The sequence below is a fragment of the Halichoerus grypus genome, chromosome 5 (assembly GCF_964656455.1).
Source record: "Halichoerus grypus chromosome 5, mHalGry1.hap1.1, whole genome shotgun sequence".
Taxonomy (NCBI): Eukaryota; Metazoa; Chordata; class Mammalia; order Carnivora; family Phocidae; genus Halichoerus; species Halichoerus grypus.
Genome location: NC_135716.1, coordinates 130534092 through 130546451, shown reverse-complemented (window position 1 = coordinate 130546451; position 12360 = coordinate 130534092). Strand labels below are relative to the sequence as shown.

The 12360-nt window shown below is 41.2% G+C and overlaps 1 protein-coding gene and 1 long non-coding RNA gene across 8 annotated transcripts in view; one reads left to right on the top strand and one right to left on the bottom strand.

The window, feature by feature from the left end:
* Nucleotides 1-12360, bottom strand: part of PTGER3 (prostaglandin E receptor 3) — a 188225-nt gene that overhangs the window by 32776 nt on the left and 143089 nt on the right. For 2 of the 7 annotated variants that reach the window (XM_078072908.1, XM_078072910.1), the window contains exon 3: nucleotides 832-911. The exons of 4 other annotated variants lie outside the window; for them this stretch is intronic. In XM_078072908.1, coding sequence (XP_077929034.1) covers nucleotides 832-911 — 80 coding nt within the window. Of the gene's footprint in view, nucleotides 1-831; nucleotides 912-2463; nucleotides 2758-12360 lie in introns of those variants that run through there. One more of the 7 variants, XM_078072909.1, reaches the window with a different exon arrangement.
* LOC118554064 (uncharacterized) overlaps nucleotides 1-12360 on the top strand; it is a 75925-nt gene that overhangs the window by 4711 nt on the left and 58854 nt on the right. The gene's annotated exons all lie outside the window — the stretch shown is intronic.

The window sequence follows — 12360 nt, the reverse complement described above, 5'->3', positions numbered from 1 at the left end:
AGAGCTGGCAGGGACCAGACCCAGGCCTCATCTCAGCTGCGTGCTCATGGACTGATGTGTGTGTGTGTGTGTGAGCTTTATTCAATCATAAAACAAGTTTCGCATAATTGTAAAGCAGGTTCTTCAGGATTCCAAATTCAATTTCATTATGCATTTCACTTGGCTTCATACACATCACACAAGGAAAGCACAAGACAAAGTTGCACAACATAGAAGATACAGTGAGGGGTAAGGAGTTAACAAACCAAATTCAAAGTCAGTTACTGTGTTCAAGCAGTGGAGGATCTCTGTTATGTTCAGGGATTCGCTGGGCAGAGCCTTTGGCAGCCATTGCCTTTTTTGATGCCATCAAATGTGAAAGGGTCAGCGTCTGCAGAATCTGACAGTTTGGTGCAAAAATCCTCCCTTTTTGAAAGAGTTGAATCAATCTGGGGCGTCTGCGGGCCTCCCCTGGCTCTGCTGGTTATCAGTTTGGGTGTCATCAACCTGTGCTGGTTTCAGCGATATTGGGTCTAGCAAAGATGCCCTTGACTGCTTACATCACTGCTTGACGTGAGCGACTCCATCTTGTGCCCTACATACATCCACAGGAGTTGTGTTTTATTTCTTTCCTACCTTAAACACCGTGAGCCCTCTTACTTTCTTCATATTTATTTGCATGCTATCTTCTCAGGAACCTGCATCTTTGCCCCAGTGACTTCTCATCTTATAAAACTCACCTTTAGCTTCCACAGGCTGGGCTTCCCTGACACAGTCCGTACCAGAGAAGACTAAGTGGCTCTTGTTTGGATTTCATGTGCAACCAACAAATCCACTCTCACGAAAACTTACCCCACTCCTTTGTCTCTTTCTGATCCTAGGCCAGGAGCTGCTAGCAGGCGGGGACTTTTGTTCATCACACAGGCACCCGACTGGTGATTGTTTAACCAAGGATGAAGAAACAATAATCCAAAAATGATTTCTATTTGATTTTAGAATGCATTTCCTGTATTCCCGTCTGCTATAAACACAATCACCCATGACTGGAGATGTCACCCTCAGACTTAGAGCTTAAGAAGGAAACAAACAAGCAAAAAAAGCCCCTCCAGCTTTAAAATATGGGAACATGGGGTGATGTCTGCAACTGCTTGAGGGTGTGGAAACAGAGTCCGTGCCTTATACATCCACTGTGGCTGGCCCCCCAGGGCCGGAACTGTGTTCTTGAGCCATGCTGTTTGCTTTACAGCTCGTGGACTTGCACAGAATTCTTTTTCTCTAACAACAACAATCATAAAAATAGCATGGTCTTTTTTGCAACCTTACTCATAGCCTAAGGAAGGGAAGATTACAAAATTATGCCAGTGTAAGATCATCACCGGAGATCCCAAAAGGTCCTAACAATGCTCAGCAAATACTTTATATAATTTGGAGAACCGAGTAAGAGAGACATGTGCCATGAGTCCTAGAAAAAGACATTTGAGGTTGCCCTTAAAAGTAGGAATGCAACAAATCAACACAATCTTTGCTCTGAAATCTCCCTCCACTGGGAGGAGCAAATCCAAAATAAGTCTGAGTCAGTTTCGAAAGGACTTCCTCTAGGCCAGAAATGAATAAGTATTACGGAACATCTATGAGATGACCTCTGGTGTGAAGTACCTAGAGGTGAGGTAGCAAAACGTGGAGTTTCAGGGGAAAAAGGACTGGAGGCCGACAGACCTGCATTTCAGTGCCTTATTAGCTGTTGCTCTGAGGCCTGTTCAGGAACCTCTCTAGACCTGTGCTTTCTTGTCTGTAACACGCCGGTAATAACCCTACCTCAGGTATGGTGTGACATTTAAACAAAATCGTGTATTCAGAGTACTCAGCAAAGTGCCTGGCGCGGAGTGAGGTTTGGTAAACGGCGGCTATCACCTGCTGACATGTGTTTAACGTGGCTGGTACCAAGCACAGTCAATCTCAAATGAGACGCATACAGAGAAAACCTGTTACAAGGGAAAGTACATGTCTAGTGTTCGTGTACTCATAAATTACACCAGACGCTCCAAGGATAAACACAGCCCTGCCCTCTGTCTTCCTCCTCCACTAATTGTAACCTCCATTAGAGCAAGAACATTTCTTCGTTTCCCTTGCTAGCTTTCTAGCATATAACATAATACTATTCTCACAGCACATCTTGGAGTATATACTGAACAATATTTCATCCATATGCATTCTGCACTTAGGTGATTGGCTGCTGGAGAGCAGAAACAAGGTCGACTGTTGTTTATTTGTTTTTATGCTCAGTTAACCACTGAGTATGAACTAGAGGGAAACTAAGCATGAAGCAAAACAGCTTAGATTAGATCTAGTTTACTAGCTCCAAATCCAAAACTTACTAGATCATTGTCCTCCTCGTGTCGTCTGAGGGAAGGTACCATGTGGCTGGTACCTTATGTCACCAAACCTAATTTTCATGATAATCCACGAGGTAGATCCTCGTTTCCCAGGGTACAGAGGAAGCTAACTAAGGCTCTGAACAGTGAAGACTTTTCTAAAGCCAGACAGATAAGTATGCAACACCGTGATTTAACTCTAGAAGAGCTCAATGCTTTCTCCCACAGCACACGGCCTCGTGTCGGCGGTGACAGTGGAGTGAAGAATGATATCGGGCCGGGGCCCACGTGCTGCAAATTGTAGTGTAGGATCTTGGTTGTTCTGCTCAGCATGCATCTTTTCTTGTGACACTGTAATTTCCTGATGAGGCGACTCACCAAGACTTTCCCCAGCATCTGCCTTATCCTGTGAGGTGTCAAGATCATAGAGAGAAACCATTAGTTTCATTAAAATCCAGCTCCCTGAGTTCATATGTCAATGTTCAGGCAGGAATGTGAAATGCCTTTTACATGACTAAAAGCTCTTCCCTGAATAGTCAGGACTTTTCCATGAATGGATAGAATTTTATTATACAAGATGTTCAAATAAGTCAGGAAAGATTCCTTTGAAAACTACTGCCAAGACGAAATTCTCCAAATGTTCCAGTCCAGAGGATGTTTGCTGCTGGGAAGACAAGCAACAGAGAAAGTTCATTTGTTGGTAGCTTCCCTGATATTTTAATTATATTCTCCAAATTCTGTTTAACATTTTCTTTGATCCAATAATTATATTCTCAAATAAAAATGTTTAATCCACATGCAATAGTAAAATTAATGTGTATCTTTTGCCTTACACTGAAATGAAATTGCAAATGCCAAGAAGCACATTTTGCTTCTAGTCAGAATGGAAAGTAACCTTTTGAAGGGCCTGATAAATTTGACTTCTTATGTAGTTTTCTGATAATCATCAGTTTAACTCTGTTAAATACCAAATGGCATTTTAAGCCTGCAAGTTGGCCAGAAAACTACGTTGAATTCCCACTGTCTTAAGTGACCTTGAATAGCTTAGCACATTGCAGTATCCTTCTGGTTGTCTGATACATAGCATATTTAGTTATTTTCTGCTCTTGTTGAAGGCAAACTCATCATGTCTTTCAAAAAATGTGTTACGTAATTCATTTAACCCATGGAGGAACATTAGCATTTTTAAAAATTCTGTGAATTTTTAAGTTCCTGTGGCATTTGGATCAAGGCTCACCTTTAGACAAAAGAACATTAAAGTTACTCCTTGCTGCTTGAAATCCCTCCCTTGAAAGTCACTCCTATCCACATCAGAGATACACTAATCCTTATGATGGTCTTATGGAGTAGATGTTAGTAATTCTACTTTATAAATGATGAAAATGAGACTCGAGGAATGTAAATATTGTCCATGCAACTATAAAGTGCCCCAGGCAGGGGACAAACCACTAGGTCTGACACCAAGTCCAGTCTTTTTACCTACAGCATGACTTTCTTAGCATTCCCTTATTTTTCTCCCCCTAAAGCTTTTCTCTTGACATTTCAACTCTAAAGACTCCCACAGTACCATAATTAGAAGTCAGAATTCTGACAAAGAAATGACAAATAGAAGAAATGACCAAATAATATATAAGTCATGATCTTCACCTATCCTTTTTTTTAATTTTCTCCAAACTACTTGGTAGTTGATAGTTCACCCTCCGTGTATGTAGGGCTTTCTTTTTTTTTTTTTTTTTTAAAGATTTTATTTATTTATTTGACAGAGAGAGACATAGCAAGAGAGGGAACACAAGCTGGGGGAGTGGGAGAGGGAGAAGCAGGTTCCCCGCAGAGCAGGGAGCCTGATGTGGGACTCGATCCCAGGACCCTGGGATCATGACCTGAGCCGAAGGCAGTCGCTTAACCAACTGAGCCACCCAGGCGCCCTATGTAGGGCTTTCTGGGCAAGTCTGTTGCTGGGCATGAATTAGCAACGCTAACAATCAAGGTTAACGTGGTTAGTATTCTAAAGGTTCGAGCAGGCTTGTCTCTATCCCTAAATAAGAAGAGTGCTTCCAGGATTCAAGTGGTAGTTTATGATCAATCATTGCCTTTGAATAGCAGTTACTCCTCATTCCATGCAACTACAAAATCCATGAAATTTCATGAAAAATCCACTGTAAGGGCTGACTGAATCAACAACACTTTAAAACCAGGCTGGGAGAGGCAAAGCTGAAATTTGGATACCAGATCCTGCAAAGATGTTTTTAGAATGCTCTGTTTAGTCCCTGCAGTGAGATTTCATAAAAGCCAACTTCTGTTTCACAGAAAAGGCTCACAGCATACTTGAGGAAGAAAATACAGAGAATAGGAAAGGAGCCAGGCCTCACGGAATGTCAGGCACAGTATTGTGACATCCAGTGGACACTGTATTCTCTTACAGTCTGTTTTATTTGTATTGTCATCATATAAGAGAATGAGAGTTTCAAAACTCAGGCGAAGTTTACAGAGGGGCTTTCAGCTGTGGTCGAGCATTGTACTAGACCAAGGAAGCGGGCCAAAGAAACCCTTCCCACAGATCCTTATGGTCTGTAACAAGGTCCCCATAAACCCAGAGTAATATTAGGAAGTAAGGGTGATGCAGTCCTTGCTCTCATGTTGTTTGGTAGAAGGCTGAATCTGCTTTTGCTGGAAAAACCCCCCTTTGCAGTGAGATGATAACATTCCTGAAAGTTTTGGTGTTAAAATGTCTTCTATTTGAAAAGATGAAGATAATAGACTGCAGGGTTTTTGTGGGTTTTTTTTAATTCCTTAATTAAATTACAAGTTTGTCATTGTTAGGGGTTGAATTTCATCCCCTAAAAGATGTTGACGTTTTAATCCCCAGTACCCGTGAATGTGACCTTATTTAGAAACAGTCTTTGCAGTTGATCAAGTTAAGATGAAAGCATTAGGGTGGGTCCTACTCCAATATGACTGTGTCCTCACACAAAGGGGAAATCCGGACCCAGAGACAGATGCATACAAAGGAAAGATGAAGTAAAGATACTGGGAGAATGCCATCTACAAGCCAGGGAATGGCAAGAATGCCAGCAAGCCACCAGAAGCTAGGGGAGAGGCATGGAACAGATTTCCCTGCACAGCCCTCAGAAGGAACCAAATGTGGGCACACCTTGATCTCTGTTTCTAGCCTCCAGAACCTCAAGACAATACATTTCTGTGATCTAAGGCTCCTACTTTGTGATGATTTTTTATGGCAGTCCTAAGAAATTAATGTAGCCATTCTAGATCAATTATCTGTTTTTATTTTTATCTTGTTTTGCTTTTTGAAATTTTATTTTATTTTTTGAAATTTTATTTTGTTTTTTTTTTTTATTATTATGTTATGTTAGTCACCATACAGTACATTATTAGTTTCTGATGTAGTGTTCCATGATTCATTGTTGGCGTGTAACACCCAGTGCTCCATGCAATACGTGCCCTCCTTAATACCCATCACGGGGCTACTAGTTCTTGAAATCTCAAAGTCTGGGAACCCTTAAACTGGATTAACTTAAAATCCCATCCAATCTTGAGATTTAATGATATCTTACACTGTGGAACATTTTTCCTAAGTTTTCTGATGAGTCATCAGGTACCTACAGGATTGGAGACTTCCAGATTCTCCTTAAGATAGCAGAGTATAAATAGGAGCAACATTTAGGTGTTTCGGGGCCAAACCTGAGAAAATATCTCACTGCATAGCTTGAAACATTAAACATGGATGTTTGATGGATTTCTTTCCCTGAGGTTTGAGTAGGAGTAAAACTCTAAGTGCTCCTGGTATAAAATATAAGGATTAAACACTCCCCTCTCCATGGATCTGATGAAGGTGCATGTTTCTCAGAAGGCTAGAGATAGCTACCCCAAATATGTGGCATTCTCTATTTGGTTCAACAAACAGTCCTCATCTCGCATAGGTCATAGAAACTCTTTCTCCTTTCCTTTCTTCTCCTAGGCAAGCTACACAAGAGGGGATTAGGGACAATGGGGTATGTTTTACCAGATCATGCTTGAATGCACTGATGACTGCCACGTTTCCTTTTCTCAGATGGGTTTGGAAAAAATCTAACTGGGAATTCATTCACTCATTTATTCACTCATGCATTTATTCAATGAATAGTAAAAAAAAAAAAAAAAAAAAAAGAAGAGACTCAGGAACACCAATCCCTGCTGTGTATCAGATTGTCACAATATTGAACTCTACATCTGAACCTAATGATGTACTACATGTTGGCTAATTGAATTTAAATTAAAAAAAAAGAAAAGAAAAGAAACATCCTTTCCTTCCAGGGATGGGTGTCTTCCTTTATGTCTGCCCACAAAGATTAAAGAACAGTTACCCCCCCAAAAAAAGAATGTCACAAAAATGACTCTAATTATAATAGCTACTATGTGTTAAAAATCTTTATCTTCATTTTTAAAAAGATTTTATTTATTTATTAGAGAGAGAGAGTGCATGCAGGTGTGCTTGAGTGGGCGGGGAGGGGCAGAGGCAGAGCAGAAACAGACTCCCTGCTGAACAGGGAGCCCAACGTGGGGCTGGATCCCAGGACCCTGAGATCATGACCTGAGCTGAAGGCAGATGCTTAACCTACTGAGCCACCCAGGTACCCCTACCTTCATTTTATAGATGAGCTCAACAATTGACCTCGTCCTTAGTCTCACAGCTGATAAATGCAGCAGCTTGGCCTCAGTTCTGTATGACTCCCATGTCTTCACTATATCATGCTGCCTGCCCTTAGAACCCACCAGACTGGTGTTTATACATCACTGTACCCTAAGACATGCCTTCATTCAGGAGCTGGCTTCTCCCAGTCTCTTCTGACCTCCAGCCAAAGTCCACCATGTCACAAAAACCTGCTTGAAGACTAACCTGCTCCAGGAAGACTTCCAGACTTGCTGGTCTCCATCTTTACTCGGCCAGCCTCTCAGCACTTAGATTTTTCATTGCTCAACTTCTGTTTGTTTGTTTTGCTTTTATTGAAATGCTGTGCTGTTTTTGGTATCAGTGTGTCTCTGTATTTAATATTATCTCCATGAAAGATCATCTGGTCTTCAAAGGAAAATACCATTATCTCCTAGTTTCTAGTCCTAACCCTGCTGCTAAGAAGATGGACAATCTTGGTTATATCACTAAATCTATTCGAACCTCCATTTCCTCATTGATACAGAAAGAGGGTAGTGGGAAGATGCGGTCAGTCGGCATTTCTTACCCTGATAAGTGTATATGTCGTATCTCCCAAGCATCCCTGTCCTTTGCTGGCTCTGGGAAGTGCCCAGTTGAGGCTTGTGGCCAGATTTGCTCATGTGAGGGCTACTCTGGTCTTACCAAAGCAAACTACCTTCACATCCCTGCTGGGCAACCTTGGCCAACACCACTGAGTGTAGACTCAGGCAGCCCACACTGCTGTCTCACCTGATCTTCCTGTTTCTCTCCTTCTCCCTTTCACTTGCCATCGAGCCATAGTACTGCTTCAGACCAAGTGAGATTCTTCTCCACATCTTCCTCATCTTTACAGACCACTCTGTCTTCCTAAAGTACATTTACACTTCCTGCCCCCTTGATCAGTCCCTTTTCCTAAAAGACGTGGTCATTTCTCACCTCCTCCATGAAGCCTTCCCTGACTACCAGTCTGCCATCAGAATCTTTGCAACTGCTGCAGCTTTTAAAAATATTTGCCCCTCTGCATTTTAACTGCATCATGTAGAAAGAACGTACTATAGTGTTATGAGCATCTTGGTTTCATATTGCTACATTTATAATCATCACTGTGCCACTTATTAGCTATGTGCCTTGAACAAATTACTTTTCTGCACCTCAGTTTCCTCATCTGTCAAATGAGGATAATAATAGTACTTATCACCTGGAATGTTTTTAAGGATTGATGAGTTAAAGCATGAAACTGCATAGAAGAGTGAACGTATTATTGAATTAGCACTATACACTAATACCATCCCACATTCCTTTTTCCCTCTAGGGTTCCAAATCAGAAAAGAACTAATTTGTTATAACATCAGAGTTATAAAATCTTAAGATCTCCCTTTCTTTCTGTCTTTTAATGTCTCTCCTTCCATCATCCACCTCACATCTCAGCCTCCTCTCTCTCCTTGAATTGTCTGATGTGATAACTTTCACTTGTACCTCTGCCTGATACTTAAAGAATGCACCAACAGTTGGACCATTCCTGTATAAAAGGACAGGGTAAGATTTGTTATCGGAAAGATTAAAAGACCTAATATATGTGAAAATGCCCAGGGATGAATATGGCCCAGTGAGAGCATGTGGATTCATTCACAGAACGTTCATTAGACAGCTGTTCTGTACCTAGCATGTGCCAGCAGATCCTGGGACTACAGTCCTTGCCTTCATGTTGTTACTGTTTAGTGAGGGATACAGATAGCTCTACCCACAGCTGGGATATGATGTGATTAGCTGTGATGAAGGGAGGAAACCAGATGCTATGGTAACCCGCAGCGCACGTAATTCTCTTCCAGACTAGGTGAAGGTTTCCTGAGGAAACGGCACCCAAGCTGAGTCTCAAAGGTTAAATGGGAATCAATCAGCCTTGGAAGAGAAGTCTTCCAGACTAAAGGATAATTGTATGGGAGAAGACACAAAGGCCTAGAGCACTGCTGTGTTTTGAAACTACCGCAAGAAATTCTGAGTGATTGAGAAATGGGAAGGGATAAGCATGGACCAGATTATAAGGGCTTTTATGTGTCTGCCTGGATTTTACCCTGCAGACAATGGAGAGCTCTTCAAGAGTTAGGCAAGGGATTAATAGTGCAAACAGGAGTTTGCAGGGTTATTGCAATAACCTCCGTGAAAAAAAGTGTAAACTCAACTAAGGGATGAGGACGAAAAGACCAGAGAAGAGACACCTGGGTGGCTCAGTCGGTTAAGCTTCGGCCTTCAGCTCAAGTCATGATCCCAAGGTCCTGGAATGGAGCCCCGAGCTGGGAGCCTGCTTCTCCCTCTGACACTTCCCACACCTGTGCGCTCTCTCTCTCTTAAAACACACACACACACACAGAAAAAAAACAAAGTAAAAATAAATAACCTCAGAGAGAAAATACATAAAGTTCACACGGGGGGTGTAATTGTACTACATCTTTCAGTGATTTGATGTTAGACTCTTCAACATTTCAACAGACTTTCTAGATGCAGCGACTGTAATGGTAAGAATTTTGAGTACATCCAAGATGATCTTTGAGCAGTGAGGACTGGAGGACGCCTCACCCACATCTCAGTGTCAACAGTCTTTCCCATGGAGGTGTACCCTTGGGTTGCAAAAATAACCCAAAGTTACCAATTTTATTCCTAATTTACTTTGGCATGTTTCTTTAGATACAGAGCCTGTTTAATTTTATTTCTTATCTTACAGACCTCTGTCCCTATTTCTCTGCTGGATCACTGCCAAACCCCAAGCTCCTATCATGCACAGTAACTATTTCCTTCTCTGTGGGCAGGCAGGCTGCTAGCGTTGGGGGAGAAGGAGATGTTCTCTGCTATATATATAACATGGCTGGACCTTGAAGTGTGGCTGCTTTGTATCCTCATCCTGAGTGTTAGCCTCTTAGAGTGTGCAGGAACCAATGACCGTGTGTCCACAGCTCTGAGCGAGGCTAAATGTAGACTGAACCACCAGAGACTACTTAAGTTTGCTTTTATATCCCTTCTGCTGACAATTTTATATTGTAATTGGGAATAGTGATAGACTGAGGGAGGAAAGAGACTGTGAAGACATTGCATTAAGCATTTCTTTTAAGATCCTATTTATTTTCCTGTCTGAAGGGAGACACAAAATGTTATGCATGCACTTTGGTGCATACGTTAACATGGGAATTGCCTTCCAGCCTATATTTCAATTTTAAGACAGGAGAGGAGGAGTGAGAGACACAAGCACAGCCTTCTATAGGGGACCACTGCCATATGGAACGTTGTGCACTCCACGAAGAATGGCAAGTCTATACTGGGAGGTAATTGTAATGCATGAACCCATTTATCTTTGATAAGCCTCTCCAAACCCAAGTGACAAAATGGTGATGGTCTGGACTTGAGTGTTTTGATACTTGACTGTTTGTTGCAAGATATATGTTAGATCAGTGGGAGGAAACAGAGTGGCTTAGACAGGAATTATAGTTTAGTGAAGTCCGAATCAACTTTTTTTAAGAAAAACAGTGACATATGTGATGAGACTGATGCCCAAGATTCTAGGGAAGGATTTACAAATAAAACGAAGCAAAAAAGGCCTACAAGTGTCCTTGGCAATCCCCAGAGATCTCACCTTGAGCTTAGAGGTTTAAGTGCTAGAGCTGAAACTTGAAACACTGGCAGATGTTGATTTTTGAAGAAGATTGTTTTGGAGTGTAGTAGCTTTCTGTCTTGTTATTCAAATCCCCAGAGACATAAGTGGAATTTAAATTCCCAAAATAGGATTGGAGAGCTGTAAGAAAATGAGTAGTCATCAGCATTGCTATTGTGTGGAAGGATGTCACGCAGAACAGGAATTGTGGAAGGCATTGGTTTTGACGAAGACTTTCATTCTAGATGTTCTGTTAGTAAAAGACAGATTATTTCAAGTAGATTACCACAAAATTGAATGGGTAGGAAAAGAGAAATCAGAGATATCCATTGTCTACTGAAGTTTTGCCAGCTCCCAAGACAGATAGTTTCATTCATTGATGTATGAAACTTTTTTTGACTATGTATTATGTGCCAGACACTGTTCTGACAACGTGACTATCGATGGGCAACAGTTTCTACCTCCAAAGGATTTACAATCCAAGAAGTATGTGAGCATAACTATTCAATTTAGGAGAATGTGAGAACTGTTCACTTCAAAAGGAAAATCTTTCAACAAATCATGAAGGCAAGCATGTACACACATCAGGCAGCATTGGTAATATTCGGGAAATGGGACAACATTCAATCATCTGTTTACTTTTTCCCAAACCTAACTTTGGATTTTGAATCTAAGACTGAAGAGGGATTCAGCCACAGAAAGGATGAGAAAAAATAAATAGAAAAACAAATATATTGAACTTCAAAAAGATAAAACCTAAGTCAAAGTGGAGAGCCGAGATCTGAGCAGAATGGAGAATCACAGCTTCTATCTGCCTTCCCCTCCCTCATGCAAAGTGTTTACTGAAGTAAGATGATATAAGAAATATCATTTATCACTGATAGAAAAGCTACAGACTCCACCAAAGAAAAATACTTTTATAAAAGAAACCCTAGAATATATAAAAGTTAATCACCACAAAATAAACTACCAAGTGAAAAAAGGAAGAAAAGGGACACATAAATCTACTTTTCTAAAGAATAATAATGATAATAATAATAAGCCAAATAGAGAGAATAAGAAAAATGTAGTAATATAATTTGCACCATTGAAAGGGAAATAAGACGCTAGGGTCTTATTTCAGGGCCCCCACACGGTGGTAGACTGAGGACCATGAGAGAAGTGTTATCCATCATCCCCTGGTGTTCACCAGCTTTGGTGAGAACCTGCCATGTGCCTGGTCATGGGCCTCATGCAGCGGGTAGTACAAAGAATGAGTCACCATCTGTATCCTGAAGACATAACAAAAACAAGTTCAATCTACTGGGAAAGCAAACAGGTGCTCAGCTCTATAGGTAAAGTTCAACCTATGGTAAATGCTAGAATCAAAGGTAGGAAGCCAAGAAATCTAGCAGATTTGGAAAGAAAAGAAGGAGCAGTCTTTTTTGATAATCAGTAAATTCTTCACAGAAGAAGACAATAGTGATGAGGTCTGGAAAGAGAGGGAAGTAAGCAACAAGGATGGCATACATAAAGGCACCGGCGTAGGGAAGTGTGGGAAATAGTCAGGAAATGGCAGCAAGTTCCCTGAAGGTGTTTGGGGGGATGGGTGGGGCTGACTTGGGAATGAAGATCTTATTTACCATATAAAAGATTGGGAATTTAAATTTATTGGCAATCAGCAGTTGATGAGTCAGAGAGTG